We start from the raw sequence: 17539 nt of genomic DNA on the forward strand, positions 1-17539 counted from the left end.
CTGATTTGCCCTCAACCAGCCATATGAGTAAGCCCCAAATCCAAGGTAGGCTGTTCATAGTGCCTCTAGAGTACCCTAAGAGGGGTACTCGTCATCCCACAGACGGTCACTTAATCTAGGAGGAAAGATTCTTTCCCTGAATTGAAAAACCTTCTGTTCCCACTGAAGTTGCTAAACTGGGCAGCTGGTGGCTGTCCCTCTCCCTCACATGGCTTACTGTAGAAGAAAATGAAGCCAACTCGGAAGCTGAGAGCAGAGACAAAGGCAGAGTGTCCCACTCATGGTGTCAAGTCCCAAGTGTCAGTTCCTGGAATCCTGGTGACGTCCTTCTGGGGCCAGGTCCATAAGCTCCCCACCCCCCATCCTTCTCAGCTATGGATTTTTGCTTAAACTAGTGTGAGATGGGTTTCTGTCACCTGTGACGACTTAAAAAGAAATCTCATTAACATAAACTTGGTGCTGCAGACTGGAGAGAAGAAAGGACAGGATGCTTAGGCAGAAAATGGCTTTACCTTTCACTTGAGCCCAAACCGCACAGGAGCATCTTCTCACCTATAAAGAGAAACACAGCAACACGTTTAACGAGGCAGCACAGAACATCAGTTTAAATAATACACTGCAGCCCGGAAAGTTTAGTGGGTTTTTTCTCTTTTAATTTGGATTAAAATATCCTCCTCTTGCTCTAACATCTTATAGTTGAGCCATGTAGTGACTAAGCATTGGAGGAATTGGCATGGGTAGCAGTGACAGAAGTGACCCTAGGGATCAATTCTGCAGCTTTTCAACAGATCTCAGAAAGCATACACTATGGGTGAACAACAGAAATGGCCATGAGCTTCATCCTCCTTGCCGGCTCTGAGCAACTGGCACTGACTGCCTACAAAGGATGTTGAAAAAGATTCTGAGGTGCCCCCCCAAGTCCCATCCATGACGTCCCATCCATGTGAGGTCCCATCCACGTGACAGTGACAGTGATGCCCGCGATAGGCAAGGCTATGGGAAGCCTTTGTAAATAATACTTTACCTGTCTAGATGATACTTATCTGGCCAACACCTACAGACTCACTGAAATGAGATACCTTCTTTCCTTCTCCCCCAGCTCTTCTATGCATACTTGTCTGTTAGGAACACTGGGATTACTCAGCAAAATGTTCACTAAAGAGCAGGGGTCAGGAAAGATCTCTCCGACTTCAAAAGGAGATTCTCTTTCAAGTGAACACCTTGGGTAGTCTGGTTTTATTAAAAATTGAAAAAAAAAAATAGATTTACCCTGAAAAATGCTGGGGAAAGTTTGAAATGGCCGTAAGCTCTTGCATGTGACTAAATTTTGCCTGGGTGCTAAGTGCCTCAAGGGCATCTAGTGGAAAATCATAGGCAAGAATAACCAGTGAAAGGGGCCTCAAGTAGTTGGGCAGGCACTACAGAACTGACTGTACGGAAGGAGAGAAACTGGTGGGCCAGGTGAAGAAGGAAGCGCATTAAAATAGAGTGTTGTAACCAGATTTACCTTTTAAGACCCTTATTCTGGCAGTTGTATGGAGCAGAGAGAGAATAAGAGACAGGAAGATGAGTTAGAAAATTGATGTTCAAAAAAAAAAAAGAAAAGAAAACAAGGAAAGTTGATGTTCAGGCAAGAGATGCCAAAGGTTAAACATGGTTAAGGAAGGAGAAGAAAGGGTGATTTTACACAGTTATGAAGGTGGTAGAACTGACAAAATTTGATGTGCACTGGACAAGAAGATAAAGAGAGAGGAGATAAGAATGATTCCTTGATTTCTGTCTTAGCAACTGGGAGCATGGTGATGCTATTTACTGGGACAGATACACAGAAGGAAAGACAAACTGGGAGAATCAGAAAAACAAAGTTCGTGGTGTCAAATTTTACTACAAAGCTGAAGTAATCAAAACCAGGTGGTGCTGGCATTAAGACAGACATATAGAACCAATACAGTAGAATGGAGGCCAGGGATCAACTCCTGCATGTGTCAAATAATTTACAACAAGGGTGGCCAAGAACATTCAATGAGAAAGGGAAATCTTTTCAACAAATTGTGCTGGGAAAACTAGACATCCCCATCCAAAAGGATGAAGGGGGACCCCGACCTAACACCACACACAAAAACTAACTCAAAATGGATCAGATCCAAATATAAGACTCAGAACAGAAGAAACTGTGGAGAAAAGGCATCAGCAAATTGGATTTAGCGATGACTTCTTGAATAGGACATCAAAGGCATGAGCAGCAAAAGGAAAAAGAGACAAACTGGACTTCATCAAAATTAAAAGCTTCTGAGGATGTGAAGCAAAAAGAATGTCTGTGCACCATTAGTGGGATGCAAACCTGTGTGGCCATTGTGGAGAACAGTAGGCAAGGTCCTCAAAAAATTAAAAATAGAACTAGCCAGTAATGTCACTACTTGGTGTTTACACAAAGAAAAGGAAAACACTGAATTGGAAAGATACACACTCCTCTATCTTTACTGCAGCATTATTTACAACAGCCAAGATATGAAAGCAATTCAAGTGTCCATGAATGGATAGAGAAGATGTAGTGTATATATACATAATGGAATATTACTGAGCCATAAAAAGGAATGACATCTTACCATTTGCAATGACATGAATGGACCTAGAAGATATAAGGCTAAGTGAAATGAATAAGAGAATGACAAAGACCATATGATTTCACTCTTATGTGGTATTTAAGGTATAAATTTTAAAAAAGAAATAACAAACCAGACTTTTAAATATATAAATATATATTTAAATATATCAAAGAGAACAAACTGGTGGTTGCCAGAAGAGAGGTGAGTGGGGAGATGAGTGAAATAAATGAAGTGAATTAAGAGGACACGTATCACAATGAGCACTGAGTAATATACAGAATTGTTAAATCACTATATTGTACACTTGAAACACTTGTACACTTGTAACACTATATGTTAATTACACTGGAATTCAAAAACAAAGATGTTGGAATGTTAAAAAAAATAAGGAACATTTGTACATCAAAGGACATTTACTGACAGAATAAAAAAGGCAGCCCACGGAATAGAAGAAAATATCTGCACATTGCAAATCTCTTAAGGGATTAATATCCAGAATATATAGAGAATTCCTAACACCCAACAACAAAGAAATAAATAACTCGGGCGCCTGGGTGGCTCAGTGGGTTAAGCCGCTGCCTTCGGCTCAGGTCATGATCTCAGGGTCCTGGGATCGAGGCCCGCATCGGGCTCTCTGCTCAGCAGGGAGCCTGCTTCCCTCTCTCTCTCTCTGCCTGCCTCTCCATCTACTTGTGATTTCTCTCTGTCAAGTAAATAAATAAAATCTTAAAAAAAAAAAAAAGGAAATAAATAACTCAATTCCAAAATGGGCAAAGGACTTGAATAACCATTTTCCCAAAGAGGATATACAAGTTGTCAAAAGCACAAGAAAAGACACTCAACATTGCTAATCATTAGAGAAACAGAAGCCAAAACCACAAAGAGATACCATCTCACATCCATTAGAAGGCCCATTATCAACACAGAAAACAGCGGGTCTTTGGGAGGATGTGGAGAAAATGGAACCCTTGTATACTGTCGGTGAGAATGTAAAATGGTACTGCTGCTCTGGAAACTAGTGTGGCAGTTCTTCAAAAAAAACAAAAACAAAAAACAAAGAGAATGATCACATGATCCAATGATTCTAAGTGTAAATGCCCCAAAGAATTGAAATTGGGGACTCAAAGAGATATTTGTACACCCATGTTCATTGCAGCCTTATTCAGAATAGCCTGAAGACGGAAGCAACCCAAGTGTTCAACCGCAGATGAATGGCTAAACAAAATGGTGTATACACACAGAGTAGAATATTAAAAAGGGAAGAAATTCTGACACAATGCTACACCATGGGTGAACTTTGAGGACATGAAATGAAATAAGACAAATAATGTATAATTCTACTTATATGAGGTACCTGGAGTAGTTGAATTCCCAGAGACAGAAATTAGAAGAGTAGTTGCCAGGGTTTGGGGGAGGCAGGGAGAAGAGAGTCCCTGTTCAATGGCTACAGTGTTTCAGTCTGGCAAGATGAAAGGAGTTCTGGAGATGGCATGCACAATAACACGAACGTACTTAATGCTAATAAACTGTACACCTGAAAACTGTTTCCATGGTAAATTTTGTTATACGTATTTTACCACCATTAAAAATAAAAATTGAAAATAAGCCACTACTAGATGCTCTGGAATTAAATGGTGGAAATGGTTGTGCCATTTTGTGAATATACTAAAAACCACTAAATTGTATACTTCATTTTTTTTCACCATCTTAACCATTTTATTTAAAAAATTTTATATGGATATAGTTGACATGCAACATTACATTAGTTTCAGGTGTACCACTTAGTCATTTGACAAGTTTATAAAAGATGCTATGTTCACACCAAGGTAACTACCATCTGTTCCATTATATCACTATCACCATATCATTAATGATACTCCTTACACTGTAAATTATATACTTCAAATGGCTGATTAATATGGTATGTGAATTGTAGCTCCATAAAACTCTTCAAAAAAGAAAAATAAATAGTTCACTACTAATTTTAATATGACTATAATACTAATAGATTGGAAACCCATAGGGGAAGTAAATGCAATTCAAAACTGCAAGTCCCAATATAAATTTTTTCACAACCCCTTCGCCTCCTTAGCCTCCCAAAGACCAAGCACATGTTCTACTAAGCTATATGAAAAAGAGGTATCCATGACATCACAGAGAAGTTTCCCATAAATTAGGATTCTTATCCTAACCTCTCACTTAATTACCTGTGTTATGGATTGGATGTTTGGGTCACCCAAAGTTCATATATTGAAGACACAGCCCCCAGTATGATGGTACTTGGGAGTAGGGCCTTTGGAAAGTAATGAGGTTCAGATGAGGTCGTGAGGGCAGGGACTCTGTGATAGGATCAGTGTCCACATAAGATGAAGAAGACTGACCAGAGCTGGACTGCACGTTTTCTACCATGTGAGGACACAGCAAGATGGCCGCTGTCTGAAAGCCAAGGAGAGGGCCTTACCAAGGAACCATATCAGTTGGCACCTTAATTTTAGACTTCTCATCTTCCAAAGCTATGACAAATACATTTCTGTGGTTTAAGCCACCCAGCCTATGGTATTTTGTTATGGCAGCCCATGTGTCCTCATGTACCTCTTAGACCAAAGTCCCGATCTGGGACAGCAGCTCTCTGAGCACTCTCTACACTGTACTCATGTTGTACAGCTAGTGCTAGATCTGCGGCTAGAAATGCTACGTAGGATCTCCAGCTAAGCTCCAGCGAGAAGGCCCTGTTTGAGTCATAAACACCTTTTAAACAAGTTCAGGGAAATACATTCTGGGCTTTAGCCTGCCAATTCTCAATTCCTACGTTATTGTCACAAAATACTACCAAATCTCTTGGCTACTTGTACATATTCTTTTCTTTTTTTACTTGTGTCATATTCTTAAAAGTAACCGCTGGTTTACCATCAAGCATGATAATGGTGCGTTAGACTGGTGTCCTACACAGAACAGAGTACGTGTCAGTTTTAAATATGGTATGGGGACACCTGGCTGGGCCAGTCAATTAAGCATCTGACTATTGATCTCAGCTCAGGTCTTGACTTCAGGGTTGTGAGTTCAAGCCCTGGGTTGGGAAGGAAAGCAGAAAGGGAAAAAGAAAGGAAGGAAGGAAGGAACCTTATACTCAAGATGGCTTCAATTCATCAGTCAAGTGATGTTTCTACTAATATAATTTTCTTCTAGTTTCCATTCCCAGTCTATATGAATTTATGTCATACTTTGAGTTCTCCTGGGGCAACCATCACAACGGTTCTTCAAGATCTTTCACCCAACTCACTGATTCAGCTCTTGCTATCCTGCTTGGCCAGCTCACTATCTTTCCTCACGATGCAATGACTCCATAGTTCGGATCTCATGAAAGAACCACCCCTGGAACAAAGTAGGCTTTCTAAGGATGAGGAGAGGTGGGTGTGGCCAAAACAGTCAGGAAAGCAGAAAACAGGGCAGCACTGACATTCAAAAAGAGGCCTCTCCTTCCTGCTTCCGAGAGGGTGCAGGGAGGCAGCAGCCTGGCAGCAGCACAGGGAAGTGACACTTCACACCATCAACCACCTTCAAGGTCTCACCAGCCCATAATTTATGCAGGCAAAGTATTCAACACATTTTTCTGGTTGGTACATGCGGTGTCCATCTCAAATACTGGGGAAGCAAATGTTCAAACATCTACATTTCACACGAAGAAGAAAATAGAGAATTCATGAGTTTTTAAAGAGGTGTACCTCATTCCATTCACTTGTGATTCGCAGTATGATGCAGTAATCATTCCCTTTTTTCAAAGGTGCATTATAGTATTTCCCGTAGTACAGCCTGTCTCCAATAGACATCTCCATGGAGTCATCTGGAACATCTTTGGCCAGTAGTTCTGCAGCCACATACCCTTCAACATCAGAAGTGTTGCTAAAGAATGAGGAGGCCCCTTCAAAATCACACAAAAAGGTGTTTTGGAGCGTCAGGGGAAGCACTAACACCTGATATGAACTGAAAAAAGGAAAGAAAAAGAAAAAAGAAAATGTCTATCAGACCCTTGCTTGGGAGAGTCATTCATTCAATTATTCACATTTACGGAGCACCTGCTATGAGCGAGACAGTTTTGTGGGCACTGGAGACACATCACCAGACAAGAAAAAGTCTTTGCCCCTGGGGGAGGGGGGTGCAGATTTACAGTCTGGGAGCGCCAACACTTAGGGAACTCCAGTCTGGACCTCCAGTGCTAATGCCACACGACGCAATATAGGTCGTCAGGTTCCACCACAGATAGATGCCAAGTAAACCCTCTTTAGCCAGGAGGGGCTGCTCCACATACAGCTACCCAGAGAGGGCACGCTGTATACCTCCTCTCACAGTGGTTTCCACATGGGGAAAAAAAAAAAAGCCCAGCTGTGGAAAGCGTTTAGCAGTCACAAGGAGGCTGCCTGTCTACAAGCGTTAATGTACTAAGCCTGCAGAAAGGCTCAATCACATGGTAACCTGAAATGGAACTCATGTGACCTACATTCCTTCCAGGGCCCAGATACCAAAGTTCATGTGAAATAAATGAGAAGCAAGGAGCGCCAAGTCACTGTGCGTTAATCTAGTCCGACCGTGTCCTGAAATAGCCAGGAAGGTAAAATGTCATGTGTACATTGTGAAACTGTCCCCTGAACATGGACAGAGGAGCACACCAGCCAGCAAGTATCCTTCTGGGTTTTCTTTGTTGTTGATTCTACCAAACACAAACCCTGTCAGGGAAAGGAGGTGTAAGAATAAAAACACCAAGTACGAATCGCGCCTCCTTTTTCATCCCGTTGCTTCCGTCCTTCTATCCTGCCTCCAGGAGAGCACCTGTCTAAACATCTGCTTTCTCTATCAGGCCTGACAGCAGGGATCTAAGAGACTTCCTCCTGTACCCTTGCAAACCCTTACCCAGGTCTCTGGCTGAGGCCAACTCCCCACTAATGTTTCTTGAGTTGATGTTTCCGTAAAGAGGAAAAGCATGCATGAGTACCAAAGATGATTAGGGTCATTTCCAAACCATGAGGCCACATAATCTATTTTACTAGTAAGTATACAACTTCCTATTCCACATTCTTAATGCCCCATCTCCTGCTTCCTAAAAGACCATGAGTCACTAGGTTAAGAAAAGGGAGCCCTCCATGGCAGTTCGTCCTAGACTTGGAAAGTCTCCATCCCAAACATCCTATGTGTCCTCTGGGCCCTGATTTCCACCAAGTCTGCGCTCACTTTCCAGGAAAGAACTTTCCACAAAAGGTAAAACATCAAGCCTGCAGGGCGGGGAGATGCTACTGCCTCCACCAGTAAACATCTCCAAAGTGTCCACCACCTACAAGGGAATGCTTGTAATGATACACTTCCCTGGAGACTTGAAGACATCCCTTAGGAATCATGGCCGCAGGTAAGGGAGTAAATGGTGTGGGCTCCATGCTGTCCTCAAACTCCTCTTTCAATCCATCTTGCCTTGTGGATGTTGGCATTCAAGGGCAACTTCAAGCCTCACCTTTGGTTCTGGACATTAGAGGCACCATTCATGGGGCATAAAGCAGTCTCCCCAGTTAGCATGATCATAATCACCTATGCTGCTTGATAATGACACAGATTTCCAGCCCCCATTCCAGACCTAATAAATTGAAATCTCCAGGAGCTGAGTCTCAGAATTTGTACTGCTGATAAGGCACCCCAGGTTATTTCTATAAGTTGGCAATTGTGGGAGACACTAGCATGACGAGAGCCCAGGAACAGAATGCATCATTCGCCCGAGATCACCAAGCTAGGGAGGGGAGCTTTGGTCCCAGGGCCCTGTTCCACCATGTTCCCCACACCCCTATCCCTCTCCCCGAAGCATGTAGAAAGCAGACTCGGGCCTCTCCCACACTGGCAAAGCTGCTCCCCCAGCTCAAACCAGGTAGTCAGGGAGAGGAAACTGCTCCATTTGCCTGTTGGTAATTAACCCCGATGACGTTAGGGAAGCAGTTGTGGCTGTTTGGATGACTGTTCTGGAAAGACTTCTCCCCTCTTTCTCACCGCCACCCTCCCTGGAATGACTCACAGATCTCCACTTCCTGTTTTGGAGGCACTGGAGGGCACATTAGCCACAAGGATAGACTATCATCTGGCTTCTTTTTTTTTTTTTTTTTGGTCTTACATAATTATTTGGCCTACATATTACGTTTGCTCTTGCAAAGTCTCTTGGGCAGTGATATCATAACTTCTGTTCTCCTCATAGCAACAGAATGTCAGGGCCTTCCAGTAACTCATCAAGAATCAACATAGGCAATATCCATGCCTGGAAAAACCTTTGAGAACTTACTGCACTTAAACTAAAGGAAAGACAGAAAAAGCCTAAGTTTCATTATCAAGAGATACACAGATGCGCCTGGGTGACCTAGTCGGTTAAGTGACTCATTCTCAGCTTGGGTCTTGATCTCACGGTCATGAGTTCAAGCGCCATGCTGGGCTCCACACCACGCATGGAACCTACTTAAAATTAAACAAACAAATAAAAAAGAGACACATAGATAATAGACCCAGACTTTCCTTTTTATAATTTTATAGTATCTGCTCGAATATACTAAAGGGTCATTAGACTAACAGGTCAAGAATGACATAAGGCAATGAAGGTTAGGTCAAGGATGGCAAGGTTATTGCCATGTCCTTGCCTTATTCCTGTGAGCAAGCGGCTTATCTCTCCAGGGGAACCTCTATCTTCCTTTCTAAAAAAAAAAAACAAAAAAGGAATAATTCTGCTTTTCTAATCCAGGCATGACCCTGTAAATAAAATGCTTAGTGGAACGCAATGTAGTTCTCCAAGTTGGGTGAATTAATTCTATCTTAATACCATCTGGAATGCCAGAAACAGTCACTAGCTGCATAGTGTCTTGCCCATAACTCAATGTGTGGACGAATTAAGAGAATTATCCAAATGGGCCTTTCAGATCCACTACACAAAGATCATCTTTAAATGAAATGCTGCTCCTGGACCACCATCACCGAGAGACACCAAGGTGAGTGTAAAGGATTAAAGCCTTACACATCACGCGCAATCAATGCTTGTCTGGCCAGTGACCAAAGGAAGGGATCTCATTTGTTGAGCTAAGCTGCCTGAATGCCTATCTCTGGCCCCTTAGGAGTTTCCCTATTCATTTAGAAGGATGCTGGTTGGAACTAAAGGCCCAGTGTATGCCTAAGGAATCACAGACAAGAGTCCCTGATTGCCCTGCCCCAACCATTCAAGTACAGCACCTCAGAAGCCCCTTCCTCCATCAAACCAAAGCTTCCAAGACTCTCCATGAGAACATCCAGGCCACCATGGGAAAGGGACCACTACCTACCTGATAGGTCCATTTTTCTCCTTGCCTTTCCTCAGTTTCAGACGGGGTAGAGGCCCTCCATGCACTGTGACAAAGTCTACTTCCGGAGGGGGAGGTTCTGAAAACAAATCGGAAAGCGGAAAAGGGTGTGACTGGAATGAGTAGGAGCATGACGAAAGTGGTCCTCACGGGGCCATCACAAGGGAAGTCTGAATGTAAGAAGCGATGAGTGTTTTCGGACACCTGCTACCACACGGATGAGTCCTGAAAACATTATGCTACATGAAACAAGCCAGACTCCGAAGGATGATCCCTCTCCTGTGCAACATCTGGAACAAACTCACAGACCCAGAAGTAGGTTAGAGGCTGCTGAGGACTGAGGGGTGGGTAGGCAAGGGGGAGTTAGTTGCTTAATGACCAACAGTTTCCGTTTGGAGTGACGACAAGGTTCGAGAAATTGACAGTGGTGAGGGTTTACAACATTGTGAAGGGACTTAATGCCAATACACTCTGTGCCAGGAAATGGCTGAAATGGTACATCTTATGTTATATATGTTACACAATGGTTTGTGTGTGTGGTTTTTTTTAAGTGATGCCCCAGTGCTGACAGAGGGCGCACACAGTGGGGCTGACAGTTAACGTGCTGGACAAGTTCCTATTTGGCAGGCAAGACCTGTATTTCTGACTTCTAGATCCTTTCCAGTCACAGAGCATTCTGTCCTTATTTTTTTCTCCCCAGCCACCAGATATCCCAAATAGACCTTCTACTGGGAGGGGACTGTATCGGCTGACGCCAGCGTTCAAGACTCTAACCGGAAGTGACGTTCATAGTATGAACACACCGCGTGCCATACTACCTCAGCTCAGGTGCACTGGGCACTCACCAAATGCACTAGCTGTGTCCTACACAGGCCTCATCTCATGTAATCTTCTCAACACTGCTATCAAGTGAATGAGATTTATAGAGGGAGAAAGGAAGAGAAAAAGACAAAGAATAAAATAGGAATGCCCCCCCCCAGGTATTATAGAAGACTGATGAATTGCTGAGCTCTACCTCTGAAACTAATAATACACTAAATGTTAATTGAATTTAAATTAAATTTTAAATGTAAAAAATTTAAAAATATGAGCCCCCCCAACAACCCTGGTCTTAAATTCTACTACAGTGAAATTAAGAACTAGGAGGCCACGATAAATACTCAAGATTTCATTTACCCATACTCAAGATTTCATTTACTTGGTGGGGGCGGCACCTGGGTAGCTCAATTGGTTAAGCATCTGGGCAGCTCCGGTCATGATCCCAGAGTCCTGGGATAAAGCCCTTCGTAGGCTCCTTGCTCAGCAGGGAATCTGCTTCTCCCTCTGTCCCTCCCCCCAACTCATTCTCTCTCTCTCTCTCTCTCTCAAATAAATAAAAATCTTTAAAAATTAAAAATAATTAAGAAAATAGACTTGGAGTAGAAATTTCCAATCCATATTATAATAAATAAAAACTTATACCTTCCTACAAAATTTGTGGGGTTTGGGCGAGGGGTGGGAAAGAGGATGGGGAAGAGAAAATCTTAAGCAGGCTTCATGCCCAGTGCAGAGCCCCACACAAGGCTCGATCTCAGGAGCCTGAGATCATGACTTGAGCTGAAATCAAGAGTCAGACACTTAAGCTGAGACACTGAGCCACCCAGGTGCCCCTAACTGCCTAGTTCTTTATTTAAAAAAAAAAATTTAAAGATTTTATTTATTTATTTGTCAGAGAGAGAGCACAACCAAGGGGAGTGGCAGGCAGAGAGGAGAAGCAGGCTCCCTGCAGAGGAGGGAACCAGATTTGGGACTTGATCCCAGGATCTGGGATCATGACCCCAGCTAAAGGCAGACGCTTCACTAACTGAGACACCCAGGCGTCCCTAGATAGTTTTTTAAAGCATGATCAAATATGATGGTTGCCAGAGGGTAGGGGTTTCAGGGTCGACAAAACAAGAGAAAGCAATTAAGAGTTAAAATCTTCTGGTTATAAAATAAATAAGACATGGGGATGTAGTGTATAGCATAGGGAAAACAGCCAATAATATTTGAACGGCTGTCTATGGTGACAGATGGTGACTGGATTTACCGTGGTGACCATTTCATCATGTATATGAATATCAAATTATCATGTCATATGGCTAAAACTAATACAATTTGCATGTCAATTACTCTTCCATAAAAAAGCTCAATTAAATATGTTAATCATACATCACCAACCATCCATTTGTTAGCTACCGTTATACACCATGCACCATGGGAGGCCGGGAGAAACAGCGCTGGAAGACACGGTTTCTGCTTTCCAGGAGTTCTAAGTCTCGCAGTGAAGACAGTTGCATAAACATGCAGCACTTAGAGCTCTGATGAAGTCATACACAGGGCACTGACCGCGTACAGAGGAAGAACACCTGACCAAGGGCAGGGGGCGGGCAGAGCATCAAATGCAGAATTGCATGTGCCCAGGGGCAGGCGGCAGGAGAGAGGGCAGAGGCAGCACCAAGGCCCTACCTACCGCATGGTTCAGGGGAGCTGAAAGGTGGAGTCTTGGCCTGGGAGAGGCAAGCAGCCAAGCAGGGGGAGGTGTGGGGAGGTTTCCAGAGGTCCTGGAAACAGGAAGTCACTTACAGAGTCTTAGCAGATATGGATTTTAGAAGTACAATTTAGACAACTGGTTGGAGGATGAACTGGAAAAGAACCAAAGTTCATGTTGCCCCAAAATCGAGGTATGCAGCACCTGAGGCCTGAAGCAAGTGAGGGACTGAGAACGGAGAAGAGGCGGCAGATGGGAGAGACACTCGGAGGGGAGAGAGAACAGATCCCGGTGGAAGACAGGGAAGGGGGAAGAACGTAGGCTTTGGTTTCGGTGGCTGCATCGGTCATGACGTCATTCACCAAGGTCTGGGGGTAGAAGGTCAGAAGCAGCTCACTTCTAGGGGCGGCTGGGTGGCTCAGTGGGTTAAAGTCTCTGCCTTTGGCTCGGGTCATGATCCCAGGGTCCCGGGATCGAGCCCTGCATTGGGCTCCCTCCTCAGCAGAAAGCCAGCTTCTTTCTTTCCCTCTGCCTGCCTCTCTGCCTACTTGTGATCTTTGTCAAATAAATAAATAAAATCTTAAATAATAATAATAATAATATAAAAAAGCAGCAGCTCACATCTAGACATCACTAAGTCTGCTGTGCTCCTGGAATCATCCAACAGGCAGTGAGAATACACATACTGATAAGAGCTAACTGGGAGAGACACAGAGTGACACAGAGTCAGTCATCAGTAGCAGAGGCCACAGCTGCCCAAGGGGACCGCGTAAATGCACCAGAGCAGAGGCAAGGGCGCTAGGTTGACCTCTCGGAAGCCCAGGCATCTAGTACCAAATGCAAGACTGAGAGCCCCGAGTCACTTGTATCAGACACTGCCAAGTCTAGCATTTCATCCAAAGTCCCCCAGATATGGTCACATCAATTCGGGTTTCCATAAGCTTGTAGGACTGCCAGGGACCCTCGGAGGTGGCCTGAAACAGTCCCTACTTACAGCGAAGGTCTCACAAAAGGTGTGAAAAGTTGATGCCATTTCCAAGAGATCCTGGATCTGACACCCCTGAGAGAGACAGCCGCTAGCTTCCTGCAGGGGTGATGGCGAGAAGGGGGGTGAGGTTTGAAAAGCCCCGAGCAGGTCCCCCCAAGGGAATGTGCCTTCTCGATTGCGAAGTTCTGCCCTCAGGCCTTCACCGGAACATGGAAATGCCCTTTCCTTTGTGAAGTTTTGCTGTCACTACAGAGTAAGTGGTTTTTATCACACACTTCCTGTTTTCAGCCCCGAGGGAGAGTTACTGTTCTCATTGTGTGTGAGAACCTTTCTCTGGCTCTTTTAAACTGTTCCTTTGTTTACTCTTCTCTGAGATTACTAATTCTAGTTCTTCTAATCTCTTGGCTAACCATTAATTTTTTTTTAAAGACTTTATTTATTTTTTTGACAGACAGAGATCACAAGTAGGCAGAGAGGCAGGCAGAGAGAGGGGGAAGCAGGCTCCCTGCTGAGCAGAGAGCCTGACCTGAGCCTGTAGGCAGAGGCTTAACCCACTGAGCCACCCAGGCGCCCCTTGGCTAAGCTTTTAAAACCACCCCGTTGCCCATCACCCTCTGTCAAAGCAGGACAAAGTGCTCAACGGGCTTGCAGAAGGCAGGTCCACAGAGGGAGCAGGAAGGCCTCTCCTGCCCCCTGGCTGGTTTCTTCCTTCCGGCTGATCCCATCACCATGTGACTTCCAGACTGCTTTCTGCTCTGAGACCTTCCCCACTTTGTCTTTTAAACCCGTGACATGTTCCTCTCTAATGTCAAAACCTGAACTTCATCAGCCTAGTTCGTAGCCACATTTCAAGGTTAAATAAGCTTAATTTCTAGCCATGTTTTCCCGAGTGCTGTTCCCCATCCCCCAGACTGCTGGGGGATGTGCTCTCCTCTCCATGAAACTCATTACTGATTTAAACCAGATCAGACCTACCGCCAGAGATGGTCTTGTCTGAACCCAAGAGCATCATTTTTCCCCCAGGTATGTGAGGTGGGGGAGGACCCAGAGGGGAGCCCTTCATCACCATCCCTAGGTGTCGACAATATCCATCCTCGACTAGAAGCAAATGACAAAGGAAAAATAGAGGGGCTTCCATGTGAGAAAACCCTGCAGGGTAGGGAGCAAAACAATGAAGGAGAAGGTGTCCTACAAAATAATAAATATAGTATAAAATTACAATAATTGAAATAGTAAGCTGCAGGCCTAGGGCAGGCAAAGCAATGGAAGAAGCTAGACAATCTAGAAAGAGACCCAAACAGATAAATGAGAATATAGTGTATGACATGGACAGTCTTTCCAAACATGGCAGGAAACTGGCTTATTTTTTAGGGGAAAAAAAATTTACCATGTAAATTTAGTTTTATACCACATGTCAAGATGAATTCCAAATAGGTCTAAGTTTAAAAGTGAAAAGCAAAACTATTAAAAAGCATTATGGGGGGCGCCTGGCTGGCTCATTCAGTAGAGTATACAACTCCTGATCTCGGGGTCGTGAGTTCGAACCCCACACTGGGTGCAGACCTAACCAAAAAAGAAACAGCAGCAACATTAGAAAATATTAAAGAATAAGAACTGATCTGATTTCAGGGCAGAGAAGGCTTTTCTTGGCATAAGCAGAGGCAGAAACCAAAAACGCACCAACAGAATTGATTACATGAAAACTTAAAATGTCTAATTGTTAAAAAGAATATTGACAAGAAAACTAACCAGAAAATAGCCTGGGGGTTATAATATGTGTAAGAAAAGATTAATATCATTCACTTAGCCAAACTATTAAAATCAATAAGAGAAAGGAGGTAATATAAACAAAAATGTGCTAAAATCCTCTAAAATATACCAAAAGGAACACAGAGAACCAAAAATAGAAAATTATCTGCACCCAAACTAATAAAAGTCCCAACTTTATATAAACTTCAAGTAAATGTAAGGAATTCAGCCACACAAATAAATACACATGAAGACACTGTGATGGTTCTCTCCTAATCCTTGGCACTTCCCCAGACAGACCATGCCACACGCTAAAGCCATGAGCAGCTGAAATGGACAGCAGAAGGAAAAATGGTGGCCACACCGTAAGTCATCAGCCATCACACGGCAGGCCACATCTCCCCTACCGATGAAGTTATGAGACGCAGCCTTCCAGGGAGAAGGAACCATCTTCTTTCCATCTTTATATCCCCTCGATTCTATAATAAATATTCAACCTCAAATGATCACCATGTTGTGTGCCCCAGTGGTTGAGCTGACATTTCTGCACACATTCTGCACACATTCTGCACAGGTCTTTGTGCATAATGAGTCAATAAATATTTGCTGAATTAAATTGTTATGTCACAGCATGCCCTTCCCACAGTCCTATCACACACAGAAACTCCGGTTTTGGGGAGTTACAGTGTAAAAAAATAAATCCCATTCATATTTTGTGAAAACTAACACTAATACAAGAGAATAACAGTGTGCAGCCTGTTTTCCCCTGTGGTGTATCACCTATGCCTTCACGGGGCCTAGGCCCGGATGTAGATGCCTTCTCTTGAGGGAGCTGGGAGACACGTGCCCACACAGAGATTCATTTGGGGATTTGGGGTTTGATTTGTAGCTAAAAAGTACTTCAGGAGATCACTGGGGATGAGATGACCCACTGAGGTAATGAAGGGCATGTGTGCCTCTCTCCTGGCCTGATCTAACACTGGGTACCCACATGTCAAAACACCTATGATCATGAAAGACTTTGAGAGAGTCTGGACAAAGAGGGACCGCGCTGGGATCAAGGCCAGGGTCTGTCCTGACCTCTACCGCAGCTTCAGGCCCTGGGAACCAAGGGGCCCAGCAGGAATACATGTGGTACCCCGGAGCCAGCCTAAGCAGACAGGGTTGTCAGAGGACACAGGAGCCCCCATCTTTGGATGGGCTGTGGGTTGCCAACAAAGGAAGAAGAAGAACTCCTCCTGCAGAAGAACACAGCAGACTTGGCCCCGCACAGTCCTTCCTGGGGGCTCCCAACAGTGGGGTGGGGGGGCATCAGAAGAGGGGCTGTGGTTCCCAGTTCTGCAGGCTGAATCAAAGCTCCCCCGACTGGAGCTGTCTCCATGAGGGGGACAGTCTGATAATGCTCGGGACACACGGGCATGTTTTTGAGCATCTCTGCTGAACAGCTGAAAAAGCACCTTCTCTTTTCCTTCTCGTGAATGCGGGCAGAGACAGGAAATGTCCCCTCTAGGTTGCCAGGCTTGGTACTGAGGGCAAACTCAGCAAGGACTGGTTTCTTTGACTTTTTTTTCTTCCCTCTTCTCTTTTGGTATTCTTGATCCTCTCTTTTTTTAATCTTTATTTTTATTTTATTTTATTTTTTTTATTTACGAGAGAGAGAGAGAGCAAGGGTGAGAGAGCATGAACAAGGGGCAGAGGGGGAGGGAGAATCAGACTGCCCCGCTGAGCACGGAGCCCGATGGGGGACTCGATCCCAGGACCCTGGGATCATAACCTAAGCCGAAGGCAGACGCTCAACCCACTGAGCCACCAGGCACCCCTGGCACTCTCGATTCTATAATAAATATTCAACCTCAAATGGTCAGCGTGTTGTGCGCCCCAGTGGTTTAGCTGACATTTCTGCACACATTTGCTTTGTCTCGCTCTCTCTATGCACTTTCCCCTCCCTGGTTGTCTCTTGCTCCCTGTGGGAAGACAGTTTTGCCCACAAAAGCTTTCTGACTTGGCCAGAAAATAGCAGAGCCAACGTGTGAAAGCTCTTCTGAGGGTGGAAGTTTGCTCTTCACCCTGCTCTGGAGGGAATATAAACGGTCGGGCTCTTCTGAAGAATTCAGCTCATGGGGCTCTACCTGAGGAAGCCTGTCACCCCCGAGGCAGAGACTCTACCAGAGGATCTGGTCCCACCCACGCCTCTGACCCCGTTCTCACTGGGACACTTGCCTCTGTCCTTCAACATGCCTAGAACTTGTGCCCTCCTCTGAGGTCAGCGACGTATTTAAAGCACTTATCTTCATCTTGTTCCCATCAGTAAGATTTAGTTTAATATAAGACATGCAGGAGG

The 17539-nt window shown here is 44.3% G+C and overlaps 1 protein-coding gene across 8 annotated transcripts in view; it reads right to left on the reverse strand.

Moving 5' to 3' along the window:
• Window positions 1-17539, reverse strand: part of SUSD1 (sushi domain containing 1) — a 136635-nt gene that overhangs the window by 10413 nt on the left and 108683 nt on the right. For all 8 annotated transcript variants that reach the window (XM_082696898.1, XM_082696893.1, XM_082696896.1 and 5 more), the window contains exons 13-15: window positions 9935-10031; window positions 6329-6587; window positions 513-552 (exon numbers count right to left, since the gene is read on the reverse strand). In XM_082696898.1, the coding sequence (XP_082553024.1) occupies window positions 513-552; window positions 6329-6587; window positions 9935-10031 (396 nt within the window). The remainder of the gene's footprint in view (window positions 1-512; window positions 553-6328; window positions 6588-9934; window positions 10032-17539) is intronic.

This window comes from Mustela nivalis (assembly GCF_964662115.1).
Source record: "Mustela nivalis genome assembly, chromosome: 13".
Lineage (NCBI taxonomy): Eukaryota > Metazoa > Chordata > Mammalia > Carnivora > Mustelidae > Mustela > Mustela nivalis.